Source organism: Sinocyclocheilus rhinocerous, unplaced genomic scaffold (genome assembly GCF_001515625.1).
Source record: "Sinocyclocheilus rhinocerous isolate Xijiao unplaced genomic scaffold, SAMN03320098_v1.1 scaffold749, whole genome shotgun sequence".
NCBI classification, from domain to species: domain Eukaryota; kingdom Metazoa; phylum Chordata; class Actinopteri; order Cypriniformes; family Cyprinidae; genus Sinocyclocheilus; species Sinocyclocheilus rhinocerous.
In genome coordinates, this window is record NW_015653466.1 from 1,097,139 (window position 1) to 1,119,577 (window position 22,439).

The 22,439-nt window shown below is 36.0% G+C and overlaps 1 protein-coding gene across 1 annotated transcript in view; it reads left to right on the forward strand.

The window, feature by feature from the left end:
• The window catches only part of LOC107715999 (disks large-associated protein 2-like), a 148,241-nt gene that overhangs the window by 56,426 nt on the left and 69,376 nt on the right, over positions 1-22,439 (forward strand). Inside the window, exon 3 of the mRNA XM_016522295.1 lies at positions 13,769-13,801. Coding sequence (XP_016377781.1) covers positions 13,769-13,801 — 33 coding nt within the window. The remainder of the gene's footprint in view (positions 1-13,768; positions 13,802-22,439) is intronic.

A 22,439-nucleotide genomic window follows, 5' to 3' on the forward strand; every position in this document is an offset into this window, starting at 1 on the left:
AGTTTCCACAAAAATATTAAGCAGCACAATTATTTTTAACATTGATAATAATTAGAAATGTTTCTTGAGCAGCAAACCAGTATATTAGAATGATTTCTGAAGGATCATGTTACAAGACTAGAGTAATTATGTTGAAAAATCAGCATTGCCATCACAGGAATAAATTACATTTTAAAATATATTAGAAAAATTTCACAATATTGCCTTTTTTTTTTTGATCATATGAATGCCATCTTGGTGAGCATAAGAAACCTCTTTCAAAAACATAAAAAAAACTTAACGACCCCAAAGCTTTTGAATGGTAGGCCTATGTATTGTTTTATCTGCAATCCAAGTAATTTTTTCTATGGACTATATCATTTTTAGCTGCAAGTAGCATTTTCCTCTATTTTTGTATGTCATATCAGTTCTTGTTCTTCAGTGTTTTCATTTTTTAGCTCGGAATTCCTGAGCCATTTATTTAGGGTTTAAATGCCTTTTTTATTACACTAAGTACTTCACCATTTTGAAAGCTGCGTCAATATAAAAAGGAAGACGTGAAAGTAGCATTGGTATGTTGCCATGGATAATAGGCGAATACAGTATTAGCGGTTATAATGTAAGGGATAGTTTTCACAAAATAATTCCTTGAGGTCATGAGGTCTTGTATCACCCTAAATGGATTTACGGTATTTTGTATTATTGACCATGTGATTGTACGTTATCCAACATATAAGTGGCTACTTAAACAAAAGTATGTATGGACAAGAAAGAAAAGTTTTTCATCATCACCCTTCCCTCTTTCTCTCCTTTTCTTTTGCACCTTGTTTCATTTTATATCTAGCACACAGTCACAAACACACAAGAACAGAGCGGAAAGATGTGTTTCTTTATTCCTCTGGAGTGTTCCAGTAACTCTCGGGTTTTGAGGAAGAACAGCATCCTCCTTCCAGTCAGATTTATCCTGGGTCTCTCTCATAATCACCAGCAACTTATTAAATAAAATGACAGACATTAAGCCAGCACACACACACACACATGCCTGCAGCTGTCTGAGTGTGTGTGTGACTGGACCAGAACACTAGCTCAAAACATTGAGGGGGAATATGAGACTGATAGCAGGTTCGAGACAGATTGTACCTATGGGGGACAGTAAGTCACATTTTACTGTGCACAAACATCTGCTCTCTCTCCCGATTTCTCTCGCTCTCTTAATGAAACCATACTAGAGAATCATATAAACGCCAGTCTTAGATAACTGTCTGGCTGAGATTACAGAAGTCTCTGTATCCATGGCAGCAGTTGATTTGCCAGGCTACAGTCTTGCTGTACACTCTGTTAGTAATATGTCACCTGTACAGCACGTCTGATGCAACACCAGCAGCTTGAGGTGGCACTGCACAGATGGCATTCCTCATTGTCATTTCCTGTTAGACTTTTCACTCACCATTTTGACACATTGTGAATTAAGCCCAGCCAGTTACATGTCACTAGTTACATGTCAATATAGAGTGCGGATATTTTGAGGAATCGTAACCATGATGCTTTGTAGCAGCTATGCACGGTTCCAGTTATCCAGAGCTCATGTTACTTTACTTTGTTTAATGGTGTTTTTATTTTTGCACTTCACCTTTAGGAGTAAATAAAAAACAGTAAGTTTTTATTTCCTGTTACAAAACTTTCTTAAAGGGATAGTTCATTCGAAAAAGAAATTTTTTTTCCATCATTTATTCACCTTAATGTTGATCCACAGAGAGCTGTTAACTCTTTCCCCGCCAGCATATATTTGTTGAATGAATAATCTGACATACGATATGCCAAAAGAAAAAAACAGAGCCTCAGCTTTTAAACAAACAAACAAACAAAAATAAATTCTTGCTTCATGCATTCTTTTTTTTTTTTATCAACACTTGATGGTCATAGGAGTAAATAAAAAACAGTACGTTTTTATTTCCTGTTACAAAACTTTCTTAAAGGGATAGTACATTCGAAAAAGAATTTTTTTTCTCCATCATTTATTCACCTTAATGTTGATCCACAGAGAGCTGTTAACTCTTTCCCCGCCAGCATATATTTGTTGAATGAATATCTGAACATACGATATGCCAAAAGAAAAAAACAGAGCCTCAGCTTTTAAACAAACAAACAAACAAAAAGAAATTCTTGCTTCATGCATTCTTTTTTTTTTTTATCAACACTTGATGGTCATGTTATTTTACTTATGCATCTGCTTACAAATGCAATCGCTTGTTTATGCTTCTTCACCTGTGTTTTGATCCGGACATTCAGCGCTCTTTCGGAAGATGTGTAATAGCACCCCCTACTGTATAACAGTGAAAACATGGAAAGCTGGAAAATTCCATTAATGGAGGAAAAACGATGTCTCACAAATGACAGAAAATTCTGTCAATGGCGGGGAAAGAGTTAACTTCAGAATTGCTGTGAGCCACTGAGTTAAACTGGTTTGGTGAATCAGGTCAAATGATTCACTGAAAAGAAAAATAATTTGATCACAAATTTGACATTTGTTCATTTTTAAAAAATAAAGTCTCATAAATCCATTTGGATTAAAAAGATCGGCTAGTACATTTCTCAGTCATTCTTTCTTTCTTGGTTTGGAACAACACAAGAGTAAACAATGAAAATTCTCCATCATTCCCACTTAAAAGGATAGCCGACCCCAAAATGAAAATTGCTTCATCATTTATTCACCCTCATGTTGTTCTACAGTGAGAGTCACAGAGATGAACTTGAGAACTAGACAAGTTTGGTGAATCAGATCAAACGATTCATTGAAAAGATTTGAATCAATAATTTATTCACTTTTTAAAAAAAAATAAAGTCTCATTATTGCCTTTGAACTAAAAGATTGGCCACTACATTTCTCAGTTATACAGGTTTGGAATAAACAATATAAATATTCAAATTTTCATAAGAACAATATAAACAATAGACTATTCTTCATCATTCCCAGTTAAATAGATTCTGTAATCATTTACTCAACCTTATCTTGTTCCAAATCTGTTTGCATTTTTTCTTATTTGTAAAGAATATATTTTTTTCTCCGTACATTGAATGTCATTGTGGTTGTTTTGGATCCCATTGACTTTAAAGGGGTCATATGATGTTGCTAAAAAGAACATTATTTTGTGTATTTTGTGTAATGAAATGTGTTTATGCGGATTAAGGTTCAAAAACATTATTAAGTACATTATTGTTTCTCCTATGCCCCGCTTTTCTGAAACGCGTCAATTTTTACAAAGCTCATCGGTCTGAAAAGCGAGGTGTGCTCTGATTGGCCAGCTATCCAGTGCGTTGTGATTGGCCGAATACCTCAAGCATGTGACAGAAATGTTACGCCCATTTTCATATTGTGATGTCCAGTCCGGCCGGAGCAACGAGACAAAACCAATGAAACCCATTATAAACGAGGCATTTGTAGCATCCAGTGGGGACATAATTACTGATGATAATGACTGGACCAAAACATTTGAAACATTCTTTAAAATATCTTTTTTTTCTCTTCTCAAAAGACAATCATATATATTCATATAGAAAATCATATAAAACTTGCCATTTATTATAATGGGTTTTAATATCTATAAAATCATTAAAGTAATTTACTCAATAACTCGTTAATTCTCCTTCATGTCCTTACAGTAGCACCACTGATCCACTGACAGATACAAGGAACAGTTAAATCACAAGCCAGTTCAGAAACTGCCAGTAACCTCGAAACAAGAAATGCCCTTTCCAGATGTTCATACAGCGTTATGAACTATGCCACTTTGTCATTGCCATCAGCACTGAATGTTCACAGTTCAGAGGAAAGCACTGCAATGACCCTTCATGTCAGCCCAAACTCTCCTCCTCATCATCTTTCATCTCTCTCTTCCTGTCTTTGAGGTCTGCACAGACCTAGTCCTGCACTTGACGCCTCAGTGAGCCTATTCATGAAAACAGAGAGAGAGGGAGTAAAGAAGAAAGGTCGAAATAGAGATAGTGAGAGAAAAATGAGAGAAAGGAAAGGCCACAGGAAGAGAGGAGAGGAGGAGTGCACTGAGAGAACATCATTAAGGGCTGTAGAAAGGAGAGGCCGCAGAACAAACGCTTCATGAAAGATTCTCTTATAATACATGAGGGTGTTCGTCCGTGAAGAATTTCATCAGTCCTCCAACCTCCCAGCATTCCTCAGGACTACAGCTGCACTTCATCCATTTACTCACCACACAATAGGGCTGCAAGGTCAACCAATAAATAAATGAGATTACAATTACAGCTGATACAGTTAACTAATTGATAAAAGTGGTGATTACAGCATTTCATTTTGGTCTAATCCTGTTGCATCAAAGATAAAGGCCCAACCGCAATTCATAATGTATCGCAAACAGGCCTACATGTTACATTCTCAGCATTGCCTCAATGGGCAGTATAGTCAATATGAGCATAAATGGCTCTTTGTTTATGAAGGATGTTCTCTTTTCTCCAAAATCACATACTCTCTGAGTAGGTACTTCTTTGAATAAATACTTACTTTGTCACTGTTAACAAGTATGTTCTATACAGTAGTAATGTGTGAAGTATGAATGTAATCAGAATATTTTGTTGCTTTTTACTTGATTTTTTTTCTTGGCATGTGTCATATTTTAAGCAATATTCTTATCATACATTTTCAGTTTTATGATTTATACGAATGCAATCTGGATGTACTAAACTTGTTGTCATTATTGTGACTCAGTTGTGTCGCTTCACTGCCATTCACATATCCTCTCTCATGGCCTAATACAATAGTTAAAGTGTCCATTGGATGCACACTTCAGATCATCAACAGAAGTAATAGGTCATCCAGATAGAAATACTGTGAATTTGGATAGACTACTCTTTTGACATACGATTTTTGCCTACTACATTGTAGGGAAGTATACAGTATTCTGAGGATCCGAATGCAGCTGCTATAACAGTTTAAAGATAATTTTTCAAAGAAAGTTAGTTCAATGTAAGACTGCACTTTTTATATGTTCAACCAAGTTTTGCATGAGGTCACGTTAAGTGAACTGAACCAGACTACTTGTAAAAGGCAGTAAGTTTTTTTTTTTTTCAGAAATAAATATATTTTGCAATATTATAATACTTTTATAATTCCCCTAGTTTATACCACCAACAAGAAAGTACAATGGAATTCTTTGCAGTATGTTGGAATACTTTATAAATAGCATGGTATCTTAAATCAATCAGTAATCAGTCCAAATTAATGTATATATCAAAGTGTAATATATCTCGGTACTGTGACGGTACCTTTTTGTAAGTGCTATTTTTAATGTTTTGCTTTTCAGGCTTTTGCATTTTTGTCTGCGTCTCAGACTTGTTACATTATCAAAGAGGTTAGATGGAACAGAGGTCCATTACAGGATAGCTTTTGAAAATGTGAGAATGTGGAGAATCTTTAGCATCATCTAAAACATAATTTATTTTAAATGATGAGATTAAATGGAGATTAGGATAGATACTGGAAGCTTTTAAACTAATTCAAATACTGAAACATACCCAAATGCATGAGCCCTGTATGGCAGATAACAACACTTGATGACTGTTTACCTTCAGAGTACACTAAAAAGGTCACATGCACAACAACTTTCACTGTGTTCAGGTCTCTGTGTGCTATTCTGTGTATTATATGGTTTTTCCAAGTTTATTTTAAGATGCTGGATGTTAGGTAACTTATGACAAGTCTGTTCTGTGCTTCTGAGAGCGTGGAAAAAATATAAAGAACAAAAAAATAATCAACAGTCTAACACCCTTCCCTCACACTTTCAAAATACACACACACACAAACACTCACACGTCTCTATTTTAGAACTTAATTAGTAGTTCTGTGTTCTGTGAGAGAAAATGAATTTGTTCTGTACTTGTCGCACTAGTTTTTAAGACAAACAGATAATGGAAAAAACAGAAAGAACAGTCCAGTCAAGGACTCACGTCTGCTCTAATGTAAGAGATGAGGCTCTTACTTTGGTCTCACTCGCCCACCTTTCTCAGCGCTCTGATTGGGTGAGACTGTATTAAGAGGGAATAAACAGATAGAGTCCGTCATCTGCAAAGAAGAACAGACCTGCTCACCAAGGGCTTTCATACAGACAGCTAATGCTGGATATTTGGGTGTTTCAGCAACTTTGAGCACATTTGAACTTATGGACTTTCTAAATACATTTATTTTATTATAGCACAGCACATTGGTCAAAGATCAGCTGTTTTAATATTGGTTTATAAATAAATTGAAACCGAAACATCTCAAATGATGTATTGTGTTTAACAGCATTCTGTGATGTTAAGGAAATGTTTAGAAATGAAATACCAGATTCCTTTTCTTGATAATGCTTGTTTTATAGCTAGCATTTCCCATATACTAAATATCTGTAATATTGTAATATTTGTACATTTTTTGCATAATTTTACTAACTTGATTGGTAATGACGCTCTAAAAAGATTCAATTGATTTTTACTTTGATATTTCTTAACACGTCTCATTTTTTTGTCCTAAGTATGGCATTTAAAAAAATACATAAATCATATACTCTCTATAAATATGCTTATTAAAAACTATAAAATATACATAAAGCACATTTTAAGAAAAGCAAGAGTAAATGATAAGTTTACAAAACATTACAAAAATAAAAATGCTGAATAATAATAAAATATTATAAAATAATTCTATATTTTTAAATCCTATTGAAATGTTTTTAAAACATTTAGTTTTAATAAAAACAAACCTCTGAAACAAAGTTTGCGACTGCAAAGAATTTCCATTTACAGCATTTTCTCAAGGACAAAATTCTGCCTTAAAAATCTGTGATAAAGTGCCATTTGAATGCACAAAAAAAATCAAAGAGTTTTAAATCATTATTACTTGGCTTATTAGTAGATTCATAATGTTCAGCTGTTAATCTGCCAACAGCAGCTTAGTAACAATGAAAGAGACTAAGATAGCTTTGCATGGGAAAAAATATATGCTTTGTTAAAAAAAAAAAATTGTTAAAGGGCTAAGAACAGATACTCAGATTTTCCAGCTTTGCCCTCTTGAAGAAACTGGCACGTCCTCAGTCTAGAGCTCTAGTGGTGTAATTATATGATAGAATGTCCCTTGTTAAGTCAATTAGTATACAGCTTTATCAAAACTGCTCTTTCGATCTTTCAAAAGATAGTCCCATACTGAGCTGGGCCTTATTAAACATGGCTCTTCTGAAATCGATCTGTATTGTCAGGCACTTTGAATGATTCAGTCTTGCAGACTAGCAGGTAATGGCACCTCTGGGATCCTTAAATTTGGGCCTTCATGCTGATCTAGAGCATTTTGCCTCAGAGGAAATGCTGAGGTAAATATGAGATGCTTGTGCTTCTGGGTCTGCAGCAATAGCAGAAATGCAGGTGTACTTCAAAATTAAAACTTTACAGTAAGAGATAATGCACAAAATTAAAACTTTACAGTAAGAGATAATGCACAGTCAGCTGATCATAACCACAAAATAACCCTAGACATGGCTGAATGATTTGAGATTAAAGGGATAGTTGACACAAAAATGAAAATTACCCCATAATTTACTCTCAAGCCATCCTAGGTGTATATGACTTTCTTCTTTCAGACGAATACAATCAGAGTTATATTTAAAAAATGGCAGTGAATGGGTGATATTCAGTAGTCCAATAGAAGTCCAATAACTCTGTCATACGTGTGTACGACAGTTAGCGGAAGCTAGAGATTGCAGTTTATAAAGTTTTAAATATGCATATTTTTCTTACAAAAATGCATCAATTTGCTTCAGGAGGCCTTTATTAACCCCGCGGAGCCGTGTGGAGTACTTTTTATGATGGATGGACGCAGTTTATTGGACTTCTATTGGACTATTGAGTATCACCAATTCACTGCCATTATAAAGCTTGGAAGAGCCAGGACATTTTTAAATATGACTGATTGTATTCGTCTGAAAGAAGAAAGTCTTATACACCTAGGATGGCTTGAAGGTGAGTAAATTAATTTTCATTTTTGGGTGAACTATCCCTTTAAATTCATTTATCATATGAGTGTGGCATGTAATGAGAGACATTAAACTAGAACAGGTTACATTATACGGCAGTAATTGGTGTCAAGTGACTTTATTATAACTGACTCCACCGATTAGTTCGAAACAGTTGATTCATTGAGGAAACAAGAATGAGTCATTGAATCATTTGATTAACCGATTTATTCAAAACCACTGATTCGTTCAGGAGAAAAATGTTGAGTTGTTCATATAACTACTGTTCCCAGAAGGAGGGAAATGAGATACATGACTATGGGATATTTCTCTCTTGCGCCATTTGCTGAAGACACCTTTATTCACACCTGAAAGTGCAATGACACATGACGACATGGGCCTGGGCTACCTGCATACGTCATTCCCTTTCTTCAGTTCAGCTCTTCACCAAGCCTCCAACTGCGCGGTGCCCAGAGGTGTTGTACCTCGTTTCCCTCCTTCGGGAACAGTAGTTACATGCATAACTCAACGTTCCCATTCAGTCGGTTCACTCGGTACAACACATGACTATGGCACATATATTCACGCCCTACAAATTAGCAGAATTAAACATAAGGGACCAGCACCACCACATACACCTTTTTTTTTTGAAGAGAGTGATGGCCTCCGGTTTAAAAACCCATGCGGTAAGCACGGACATAGCTACCGTTACCGTTTATTAATCATAATGGCCATACAGGTGCATCTCAATAAATTAGAATGTCGTGGAAAAGGTCATTTATTTCAGTAATTCAACTCAAATTGTGAAACTCGTGTATTAAATAAATTCAATGCACACAGACTGAATTAGTTTAAGTCTTTGGTTCTTACTATAGAAATAGCTTTTTACAATCCAATGTAAAAGATGCCATTCAAATAGCAGCTTCACATGGGGCCGAGTTGGCAAATATTACATAGCTGGTCACAGCCTGCATCTGCTCCATGCACCTGCATACAACTCGTACAAAGCATGAAATCTCCTGTTTTCCTCTGAGTCAGACATTTGACAGAGTGAGCAGTTTTAACAAGAGCACAAGGGATGTACTGACAGCGCATGAAGATCACCAGTGCGCTTCTCAGATGCCAGTAGGCCTACCAGCCACAGGGCAGCATTCTTAGACTCAAGTATCCTAAAGGCTCAAACAGAGGTTCACACATAGCCTGCAAACCTAAGACCTAATTATACCTTGAAAGGCTCACACGCTCAACCATGCGCAAGACGGAGCAGAACATAGATGTTCCATAACGGTCCGCGCACTGCCTGTATGACGTGATTACCATTATCAGGAGGGTCCGTGCAAGGGTCAAGCCACTCCACTGACAAACTTTGTTGCCGTTCTCCAAAACAGACCCATGCAAGGGCCCTCCATCACTTCACTTCCATCCATCGCCTTGAAGAGCGGGACGGGATCCGCAATCTGCCCTGCTTGGAAAATATAATCAGAGCATTCTTCTTCCGCATCCAGCAAGATAAAAGTTAAAGTTTTGCTCCAACTCAGGGCAGCCAGTGGAACCTTGTCGTGAACACTACATAGACTTTTCTCTGCCTCCACACGATCGTCCTAACTCTCCGTGGCCATCCCCAACAACGGCGAGAGGCGCATCAGGATAAGCCCCAGAAGACTGGAGCACACCGTGTCTGGCCACTGCCCCACCAAGCACATGCTACACACTGCGTGAGTGCGGAACGATAGAGTTGCTGGCAGTGCACACACGCACCATGGTTGGAGAGAGCCAACCTAGCGTAGACAACTCCCAAACACTTGTGACCCACAGTGCTTGTGACCATAAACACCCACATGCCGTAGGACAGGGGTGAGATCTTATGCTCAGTCATTTCTCATGAAAACGTTTAATAGCCATTTGGTAGCTGTGCTAAACTCGAGCTAAAAACTTCTCTTTTATGCCTTTTTATTCAACAAGAGTCACCACCATGGGTTATTCTTGTGTATGTGGCATGATGGTGTTCTAACAGCGCGGTGAAGAGCTGAAGAACGTATGCGACTGCATGTATATGCTGTGGGCAGGTAGCCCTGCCTACGTCGTCATGTGTCATTGGTCTTTCAGGTGTGAATAAAGGTGTCTTCAGCAAATGGTGCAAGAGTGCCATATCCAATAGTCATGTGTTGTACCAAGTGAACTGACTGAATGGGAACAACTGACATATGTATGAATATGTGAATGAATCATTGAATTGTCCACTTACACTGGATTTGTTCAACAACACTGATTCATTCAGGAGTCACTGAATCATTCTTTCAGCTGATTCATTCAACAAAAAACACTACTGTGTGTTGTTAAGAGATTCACAACTGTAAACTGTGACACTTTTGCTGTGGCTTTGCTTGGAGCTATTTTCTTTAGCAGAGCACAAAGTACTGAAACTGACAACATTTTGTTCAAAAAGTACGTTTCTCAAAAATTGTTTAATATAAAAAAAAAATCACACTTGCACCTGCTGTTTGGTCTGAATGTTAGCACTGCTGCCATATATTCCTTTGCAGACTTGGTATGTTGTTATCTTTCTTACTCTTGGGGACCGAGAGAGCTCTTACTAGCAGAGTGCTTATGATAGACTGAGTGCTAACAGTCTTCATAAAGTCTGATACAATCTGAAAGTACAGAAGTGCTTTGTCAGCTCCTGCAGGAGCAGTTAGCCAAGCACAAGAGGGATTATTTTGGAGCGCAGAAACTGAAATCAATAGTAATCTAAATAGAGTAACACACATTTCTGTGTGTTTACACAGGCCAGGAAGCTTGTCGATATAATCTATCTGCACTGATCATTTTTGAACTGACCTCCATTAACTATAGGCTGACTCGTTTATATCTGTACATGATTCTGCTCTTGTTAATCAATTTGTATCTTATGACCTCATCAAAGGAGAGCCGATGTTAAAAAAAATTGAATGTAGAATCTTTCTATAATGATATAATCGGGTATTAACACCCCGTCTCCTCGCAGAAATCCGAAGAAAAGATCCGAAGAAAAGATCAGAAGAAAAGCCTCTGTGTGCCTGTGAAAAAAGACCAGAACAGAAAAGCTAATTATCACCACTGACACTCCCACCGTTAACACTACGCCAACTAAAGCAGAGAGTGTTAGCACACAAGGCTAATATGCAAATACTGGTGTTAATTATGGAGTGCTTAGTTATGGAATGAGTTGAAACGCTTTTTTCATGTGAAGGTTAGGCAGAGCCAGTTAGTGCTTCTTATTTTGGCGAATCGCAAGTCGAAAATTGCTCAGTCACATGCAGCTGATACAAGTAGTCCCGGTGCATGTTGCATCCAAAATTTGTGTGCATATTGTTCTTTCTGTGTTTCTATGGGGGCTTTTTGACTTCGAAATCCCTAATTGGACACAAGTCAAACTGATATGTAAATCTGAACTTTTGGTGTCTTGGCCAGGGATGAGGTCTTGGATCAGTATCTGCATTTATCTTTTACTGTAAATATCTTTATGAATATGGATGTTGTTGTCCAACTCAATTTTCTGTCCAATTCTAGCTGCTTTTAAGTCCCGAACGTTTCAAAACTTGGAGGAGTAACATAACAAATATGTAGTGTCACTGTCTAAAGTTTTGTTGGTTTACTTTCAGAGAAGAAGTTAAAGTGATCAGGAATTAAAAGCTCCAGTAAACATGTCAATAAAGGCCCATAAAAGAATAGGATTTTTGCTGCATTTGCTGAAGTGTTTTTTTCCCCCCAGTTTAGGCTTCATTTATGATATTTGGACTGGATTTTTGTATATTTGGAGTCTGCCAGAAACACAAGACACTTGTTGAGATGATTGATTTGTTGAATTTGTTGCCTGTTCACATCTCTCAACAGGATTATGAACAAATGTCAATCGTTTCTTAATTAGCGGCATGGGAATATGACAGTGCTATATAATGAATACTAATCAGATACTCACTGAATCATCCATTCAACACAGCAGAACGACTATTTAAATCACTGCTGTAGCACCGCAATGTCTTTTATAGTAAAGCGGTTCTATTTAATGGCCATTGAAATGAACTGAATTAATACATGACAGAATTTGTATAGTGTTCAAATTTCTTTACAGTGTAGTCTTGTGAAGATCCCATGTTTTACAGATGAATAGAGTTGTTTTCTTGAACATAGTTTCATATTTTGATTTAAAAAAAATGTATATGACTGTAATGTTTTTCATAAATTGTAAATTCCATGCATTCATATTTGAGTCTTGCTGTAGTTTCTGTGTTTATTTGCATTTCGGCTGCAAATGTGTGTCTGTGTGTGCAAACTTGTGTTTAATTGGACCCAAAAGTATCTGTTTGATATTTTTGCATATTGAGGCCACAGATGAAATAATTATGGAGTACAAAATGTTTTACCAAAATACTTTGAAATTTGATAGAAGAGAAATCCTGAGACGAACCAATGGAGGTGGGACTAACAAAACAGATGCTTAAGTGGAATTATGCTTATTTACTATATTAATAATTGGGTGTTTATTATTTAAACTATAGGCACTTAAAAAATCTCATTAAACACACTTTTTACTCTCTCACTGGTTTTATTTCATATGTCCACTGAAATACAGTACGTGTTTAATTTAACAATTGATCAATTTGATCATTAATTTTTTTATGATGTATTTGGACATTTAAAAAGTTGCATGAAAGTTTCCACGAAAGTTATAATGTGACCTTGATAAAGCATGAGAAAAGGTTGAGTGTTATAGTGGCATTCATGGCTTTTATATACCTTTTGTATTTTATTTATTAATTTATAGATTAATTTATGCATTATTTGTACAATAATCTGGTTTATGTTTTTATTGAATTAATATACAGATATGATATCAGATTCTGAGTGTTCCCTTTCAGTCGGTCACTCTCGACGTCACGTCGGATGACCGACGAAATTGGGATCTCGCTTAGAGGGACCAATCTACTTCAAGTGTAAACTAAACGAGCCAATGCACATTGGCATGCGATTATTGCATCCAGCTGCTGCTGATCACAGCGTGAGGGTTACCATACGTAACCGAGACGTTCTGTGTGTGTTCTGTACTAAAGGTTCACCAAATAGTTCACCCAAAATTGACAATTTGCTGAAAATGTTCTCATTCTCAGGCCATCCTAATTTTGCATTACATCACTTGCTCACCAATGGATCCTCTGGGAATGGAGGCCGTCAGCAGGGATGGGCAAAGATACATCAAAATGTATTTTAAAATAAAATACCAAATACCTTAATTTTAAGTGTATCAAAATAAACTACAAAAGGGGTTGGGGGAGGGGGTGTGTCTGAACTAAATCAGCACACTGATTAAGAGGTTGACTGGCACAAAATATTTTATGTATTTTGAAAATACAAAAATACTAATTACATTTGATTTTTGCCAAAGGCTTTCAAATACAAAATACAAAATAGTATTTTGTATTTCAAATACGTATTTTAAATACATGTATCTGAAATACTGCCCATCCCTGGCTGTCAGAATGAGAGTCCAAACGTCTGATAAAAACATCACAATATCCATAAGTAATCCACATGACTCCAGTCCATCAATCTGCTAAATATCTCCAAAACTGTTCTGATGAAGAAACAAACTCATCTACATCTTTGATAGTCCAACTACATGCCTGTAGTCAAAAAACACCCAGTCATGAAAAATTCATTCATGTGACTGTCCTCGCAATATACTGTGTATGTAAATGTTTGCTCACAGTTCTCTCTTTCTTGTTTTTTTTCTGATTCTGTAGAGTCACAGTGCACATTGTGTGGTGAGACCGAAGGTGAGTGTGTTCCTCATCTCCAGAACTGTGTGTGGTAGTTAACAGTTAACCCAGACTGTGTGTGTGTGCTCTAATGGCACAGTGGGGAGTTCAGAAAGCACATGCACTCATCTGCTTTTAATGCTTAAATTCGTCATGATGCCGAGCTGCTTGCTGTCATTGTGTTGTGATTCCTCACTGCTTGCATCATCACAGCTGGCAACCTTCAGCAGAAACCAGGCTGCGTCTCTCTTTGCTTCACCCGCAGCTTGTTCTGCTCTGCTAACGTGACTGTTACACAAACAAACTGAGCAGCAGTGACTCTAATCTGCTGTCATTCTTTACATCCCTTTCTTTTTCTTTCATTTCTTTTCAAACTTTATCTCAATGCAATGCTGATGTTTGATATCATTCTGTGCTTCCCTTTGGTCTGAGCTGAGGATCCTTATTCAGACATTGTGTTTTGCATGTTGAATTTGAATCAGTGGTGATTTTGCAGCGTTTGACTTTACCAGGAGTAAAATTACCTTCAAAACAAATAATTTATTGATCACTTCCACAGATATTTATCTGATGTAAATTGTCATCAAATTTATCTGCTGGGATCAGCAGGGCCCTATGATTTCTGTGTGTCTCTGTGCGAATGAATGGCTTGGTTTCGTCTACTGCACATACTCAAGCGTGCGATGCTTGTGGTGCTTTCAGCATCTGCCGTCTCACTACATGAGGACATGAACACCTAAACTTCATCTCCAAAGTGCTCTGAGAATTTACATCATGAGCATTTTACAGTTTCATTGGAGAAAAAAAAAACTATTGTCATCATATAGGCTACACACTCAGAAACTTAGCAACAACCTATCAAAATAAAAGTTTGGTTTAACTTGAATAAATTGTGCCAGAAATACATTACTATTGTACAGTGGAATGTACTTCTCAAAGTAATAATAATGTTACACCATGTTTTGATTTTTACTGCAGTTTTTACTGATTTAAAAAAATATTTTTTTTACTTTTTTGTGTAGCACTATGTTTGCTAAAAAATAAAAGCTTAAAAAAAAAATCTGTGACCTGTGTTAGCAAAATAAGTGACAATGAGCAAATTTTCAAAAATGAATTATTTTTATTTTCACAATCTACATGAAAAAACTTTCAAAATGATGTATGATTTGTTGGAATCGACCAAAAATTGCTTCACCCGCTTGAAGCCGAGACGGCAAAGTCAATTTTGAGAAAAATCGAGTTAAAAGTAGCACTATGTTTGCTAAAAAATAAAAGCTTAAAAAAAAATCTGTGACCTGTGCTAGCAAAATAAGTGACAATGAGCAAATTTTCAAAAATGAGTTATTTTTATTTTCACAATCTACATGAAAAAACTTTCAAAATGATGTATGATTTGTTGGAATCGACCAAAAAATGCTTCACCCGCTTGAAGCCGAGACGGCAAAGTCAATTTTGAGAAAAATCGAGTTAAAACTTTCTGAAGGTTCCAAAACAAAATCACCTAGTAGGCTTTCGTTTCGAAACGAAATGCAAAAGCACCTCTTTGGCAATATTTTGGATTTTGAAAAGCCTGTTGACTTTTGCCGTTTTTTTAAACATTTATTTCTTATTTATTTGGTTCCAGAGGGTTTATTGATTTTTACTTTATTTAAACTTTGTGTAATTTATTTATTTTATTTTACATCAAGGTGTATGCCATGCCTCCAAGCTTTCTTATTGGTTTTGCTAATAACGTTCTATGTTTGTTATTTATGTGGTTCCACAGTGTTTGAACCGGCCATGAGCTCCAAATTAGCCCATGCGCATTCTGACTCATTTTGCCAGCACCGGTCACATTTGATAACTATTTATTTAATTAAATTGTTAATGTTTTATGCCTTCTCATTTGATTACCACCATATTTGATAATAATATTGTATTAAATCATTAAAAAAAACATTTTATAGGGCCCTATTATTATAAAAAATAATAAATGTTGTTAAAGTTGTTAAAGTTTTACCATTTAAATTGATTAGACATGCTTTTTGATTATTAAAATTTAATATGAACCATTAAATGGAACCCAGAATTTTTTTTAAATGGAAGACAAAGAATTTGAGAAAACAAAACAGAATTTGGAAAAAACAGAAACAGAAAGAAATTGGGCTGATTTCATAGGGCCCTAGATCAGATACAATGATAAAACAGTTTAAAAAATGTTTTTCTTAAACATGCAATGTGATGAGTTTATGACAAAACATACAGTACTACAATTTGAAATGTTTATTCTGTTTCATTTACTATTTTTACAAATGAGCAAAATGCAGCATTCAGAAAGTAGTAAGCTAGTATTCCATTCTGAATTTAGTCATGCATACATGCATACCCACATAACTTTATTAGCTGCACATTTTCAATGAATATGTACAGCCATTTAAATCATGTGGCCTCAGCACAGTATAGTAAGTATGTCGAGTCAGGAGTTTCAGTTACTGCTGTGGAGAAGCAGATCTAAGAGCTGTGCTGCAATTGTCGCTGCAAGATATTGTGCTTCGAGTATCTCAGGGCAAATACATTTTCTCTGTAGTGCGCTTTTCATACAGTTCATTCTCAAGTTTTTACTTGTATAACTATTATTGCACATGTCGGACCTTAAAGCAAAATGTCAACAACTGAAGACAATACTGGACTTTAATTGGAATTGAATTGGAGGGCCTGGCTGAAATATTTTCAGTATTTCTTATAAATCCTTTTGATTATCTATTTGCACTGAAATGACCTAAATGAACTGGCATCAATATGGTAATACATGAGAATAATTTGCAGTATTTACGTTCCCATATTTTTACTTAAATTAAATTACATTTTAATATATAGAATATATTATATGTATATTATATGAAAATATGTTTCATATTTTTCAGTTACAAATAATGACAAAAGAAAAATAAGAAAAAACGTTTAATATATCACTAGCAAAATCATCATAAATATATTCTGAATATATATGCCCTTGCAGCCTCTCAAGAAAGAGGAAAGAGAAGAGAAAACGATGATAGTGAAAAAGAATTGGATTATTCTAAAAACATAAAAGGACCGAGATACAGGATGACAGTTGCCAAGCTGGAGGCCATAACCTCTTTTAATCCAAACAGTCATCAAAACCTGCACTTAATCCAAGTGGCAGCAGAGACGTTTTGGAGGCTGGTGGCGGGCATACAGCCTGCGTGGGTCAGAGTTAAACAGCTGGAAGAAATCTATCTAACTTCAGAAACACAGAAAACACACATAGACGTAGCACTGCATCTTAGTGTACTACAGTCTGATAGGATGGCAAAGAGAACAATCTGACAATGAGAAAATTTGGCTTCAGCAAGATTGTGATCTTTACGTTAGTCTGAATTGATCATTAAGTTGGTTACTTAAAAAATACAGTTGTATAACTTTGTGTATTTTGGTACCCGACACACACAGTCAGCAGTAGCAGTATAAACATACAGTGCTATATGGTCTCTTAGGTTCTGGTGATCATCTTAGCGCCACTCAGTGGACATTTCTCCTTGAAACTGCGGCGAAACGTGCAGTAAGGTACGTAAAAACGGTGTTGCAGAAATGTACGCAGAGGTACGTATTTTTATGAGACTGGGTTGGATTCTTTGTATGTGTTTGAAAAAAGTATCTTAATGCTGATAAGCTGCAATACACTAAAACAGTAATGTTGTGAAATATTATTACAATTTATAATAGCTGTTTTCTATTGTAATAAATTTTAACATTTAATTTAGTCCTGCGATAGCAAAGCTGAATTTTCAGCAGCCATTACTCCACTCTTGAGTGTCACATGATCCTTCAGAAATTCCAATATGCTGATATGGTGTTCAAGAAATATTTCTTATCAGTAATAGAAACAGCTGTACTGCTTATAAAATGTTTGTGGAAAATGTGATTCTGTTCTCTTTTTTATGATTCTTTTATGAATAGAAAGTTATAAAGAACATCATTAATTTGAAATAGAACAAATCTTTTGTAACATTATGAATGTCTGTACTATAACATCCAAGTGAAAGATATAACACCAACATGTAAAAAAAAAAAAACAGAATCACTGAGTTGGAAAAATACCCACTGTGTATTGTAAACCACCCAGCCTCATTATGTAGTCAAAACATTTTGTTTGGTAAGAGCACTGACTTTTCCATATTTATTTAGTAATATCAATCGAAATTATACAGAGCCTCTGACTTTATTATTTCCACATTAAATCACACACCACAATCCAATTAGAATGGCAGACAGACTCCATTTGATCCCGCATTCCTGACCACTCTCTTGTATACAGTATTCTTGAATTTGACCTGTTGGCACTACAGTCACATTAGAAGTGCAGTGCTGTTAAATGATTACATCATGCTTTCATTAAGAATTGCTTCTTGATGACCCAAAGAGAGCAATCAGAAAGGAAATTAAACCTGCTAAATGAGAATTAAATATTTAAATGAACATGTTACTGGTCCGCACTGTAGTTATTTAATGTTCTCTGATGGAAATGGTTTTCCTTTGTTACATGACAGTGATCAAACACAGTACGAGAGAGAAGCATCAGCTAATGTCTGTATAGAATATGTTTATTCACTTCAGTGAGCATCATGTTTGAAATCGATTCACAAGAGTCCAACTAGATTTCATAGACGCTTCTGCTTGAGTGATTTTAGAATATTGAGAGGCAAGTAGAATCATTTACTCAGAAAGAGGGCTTGTGTGGTGCCGTGGGTATGTGTGTGTGTGTGTGTGTGTGAGAGAGAGAGAGAAAGAGAGAACTCAATTAAAGCCATAGAGTCTTATTTTTTCATCTTTTTTATGAGCTCTTTAAGTGTCTCCTCACTGCTTTTTTGTTGTGTTGGCAGAATTCTTGCCTGCTGTGTTGCCACAAGGTTTTTATCCTGACCCTGCTCAAGAGCTGGTTCACACTCTCTGTGCGTGTGAACCATAGGGCCATTTATTGAAATTATTGGCAGGAAAATAAGTTGGCACTCAAGGCTTGACACTAACTTCTTCCTGATATGATTTTTTTGTCTTGCATATATAGCAAAAATCCAGCAAATATAGCAAAATTGTGATCAAACATTTTATACAACAGTTAATTCTGGTCTTTTAATTTGATTGGCTTAACATTGTATGCATTACACTGCTTGTTTGTGTATTTGTGACTCTTTTTGCAGGTTACACCAGTAGGTGGTGACAAGTGACTTGGCATTTATCAATGTCTTTATCATTCATTGATTCAACTGATTTGTTCAGTAATGATCAGTTCACTGATCAGTTACCTGTGTCGTCAGTGCACAGCAGACACACCCACCTAAACGATTTTAATATATCGCTTATCCTGCCCAAAAAGACCATAAGCATTGCACATAACAAATGAAGTAAAAATTATTTCACATACACATATTTTAAAAATGAATCCTGTGTGACTGATATGCTTCAAATAGGATGATTTTAGGTCAGTGTTTTTGCTGTCAGTTAATGATGCTCTCTGCCGTTAGGGAATAGTAAGCTGGCCGCTCGAACACTTCCGGTGGCTTCACCGCCTGACGGCAGTTTAGAACTCAATGAGCAATCCAGTCATTATATAGATCAGTGGGTCAAACACGTCCATCTAGTGCATGTTTACATAAAAACTATGAAAAAGCAGTGTAGTGGAATGTAAAAACTTGTTCTATGTGAACGGCCCCTTACTCGTGTGATGTTAAAAGTTAAGTTCCACATAATTAAACCACACAGGCTGTCAAATGTCCAGTCTTCCTCAGTGGACAGTAGGCAGTAATGGACATTAGTATCTTGTCATAACGTGGTGAATCCCCCTGTGATGAGGATCAAATCTGGCATTCTCATTAGTCACCATGCAGACAGTCATAAGGAGGCGGAGAGTGGTCTGTTGTCTGTCCTGTCCTCACTCTGTCCTCGCATGATATCTGAGCAGGTCCCGTCAGTCTGTTCCTGCCCCACAGCTATCTGTAATGGCATTACGTGCTAATGCACAGTCCCTCTGTGGGGAGATACATCAACTCACACGGAATTGGGCAACATAGATTTTTAATTTCAAAAATCCATTTACATTGATTAGAGGGGAGATGGACAGGATGTCTGCCAAAGACAGACTAGGGACTAAAATCAAGATCTGGAATACATCTGACCATAAACTCATGTGCTTGTAGGCTGAGCGTTGTCTTATGGAGCAGCTTTACAGCTTTTACAGCAAACCTTGACTTTTACTAATCTATTTAAGAGGTTTATATTCTGTACCAGTTTTTAACTGCATAGTGCTTTGTCTGTAGCCTCTGGGAGATCTCTCAATCTCTGCACTCCTGTTGAGCTGTCTTACTGATGCATGTAGAATCAAGCAGACAATGAGCAAAAATATGAATAATAGATGTAATTAAAAGATTTGTTAGAATAATTAAAGTATGTACGTTCAGAAAATCAGAAGATGTGATAAAATAGGTATTACAGTAGGTAATAAAGAATACAGTATATGAAACATAACATGGTTTATAACAAGCAGCTGAAAAATACTGTTGCTATCATCAAAATTATTTGTGATGAGAAAGTGTGATTGCTTGTTTTTTCTGTTTTGATATGATTTGCAAACAAATTTGCCTAGATGCTTGAATGTCACAGTTTGAGTGTGTAAGGTCAGAGAGAGACAGAGATACATGTTTGAATATCAATTTTAATATTGTACAATGCGCATACACAAAGCATATCATATTGTTATATTGTTGGTTCACCTGCGTTCAACTTGCATTCATTTCCTGCAGTTTAGAGTCACAGTTTCCATGCATTGCACAAGAGAATGAAAATGAAAAGATAGGAATATCTCTAGAATATGAATGTGAGTCCAGGAGCGGTAGAGAACGTTCACAGATCATTAAAGGTGGGAGCATGTCTGAGTAGAAGCAAAGTCACCTCTGTAAAATGTCACTGAAAATCTCTCTTGCTGTATAAGCTATAAGCAATTAAGCTGCTCTGACCCCTTGTTTTGACCACATTTTAAATTTTTACTGCTGAACTGAACTTTTTTTTATTCATTTGAATTGACAACACATTTGTATTTATGTTCTTAATAGGACTGGCTTGATACATGTACAGCGTTGAACCATACCTTTGCTTACAGAACTGTGCTAAATAGCAGCACAATGTTGTCAGTTGACGAAATTTGCATAATATTATCAGGCTGTTTTACATTTGTGGTACCTGTACTTTTTTGTACCAATATTCCACACAACCAAACCAACGTTTAAACCTTCAAATGCCAAAATATGTAGCAAATTCTACTTAATGGCACAATAAAAAATTGCCCAAATATTAGGGAAATTTAGATAAAATTAATCTAAAATATATTTATTTTATATTATCAAATATATGTAATGCATTAGCAGAATGTTTTTTGGACATTTTTTAGATTTCGAAATATTTATTTAATAAAGTGCAGATATTATGTCACTTGCAATAGTCTCAGAATCTGACCACCCACAGCCTGTTCAATGACCCTACACACAAAATGGTAAAATCTGTCTGAAATATCAAGATACAATTTGATTGGCTGGCTTTACATAATTTTTGAGCATTAGGGAATATTTATATTGAACCAGACTTAATGCCAATATGCCACAGATAGAGCTGAGAGAGTTAAGTTTGGCCTCAAAAGCAAGAACAAGTACAACTTGCTGAAATCCTGTGACAAGTTGAAGTCAAAAATGAGTAAGTACATGCTTCTGCTAGTTATATTCATGGTGGCAGAGTTCCTACAGCAGTCTGGGATGCCAGTGGCATGTGCATGCAACATCAGCCATACTTTTCTTTCACTCGCTTCAAGCTATCTCTATTTCCTTGAGATCTGATTTAGATTTTTGCCCACCGGTACTCCATTGCCATGGAAACTGATGATGGCTGAAGGCCACCCACATGTAGCTCATACACCAAGGGATTGTCAGTTGTGTTGTTAGGGATGCCCTCATGAAACCTCTTCACTCTGAGATCAGAGTCTGCGCTCTTACTCTAGCGTTGTATTAGATCACTGCAACTAGTGATTCTCGATACATCTGTACCATGTCGTTATGTTAGAGATTTTGTTTTGGTTAATACTGGAGATGTAATCCTTAGCAAATTAATATCCTTTTTTATACTGTACATTATAATGCTGTTATACTTAAATTCAAGTAAAGTCAAGTTACCTTTATACAATAGAGATTGTTTCAAAACAGTATTAAACAGGAAAGTAACAGAATCAAAGATGCAAACTTCAAATATGCGTTAAATCCAAATTCTGCTGTAAAGCAGCTGTGGCAAGACAATAGTGTCAGTATTCAGCTCCAGTCAGTTCATTGTTGGTTCAGTTCAGTTCAGTTCAGTTCAGTTTAATAGCTGTGTAAAGTTCATTCATTGTAAAACATGTTCAATTCAGCTATAAGCAGCTCTACTGAAGAAAGTAGTGTCAGTTCAGTTCAAGTTTTGTTCTCATTCGACAGTATCAGTGCAGTCAAGTCAATAATATTGCTGAATATGAAGTGTCTTTTAAACTAAGTAAGACAAAGGCGAAGTAGTGTCCAAGTTTTGTTCTCATTCGACAGTATCAGTGCAGTCAAGTCAATAATATTGCTGAATATGCTGAATATGA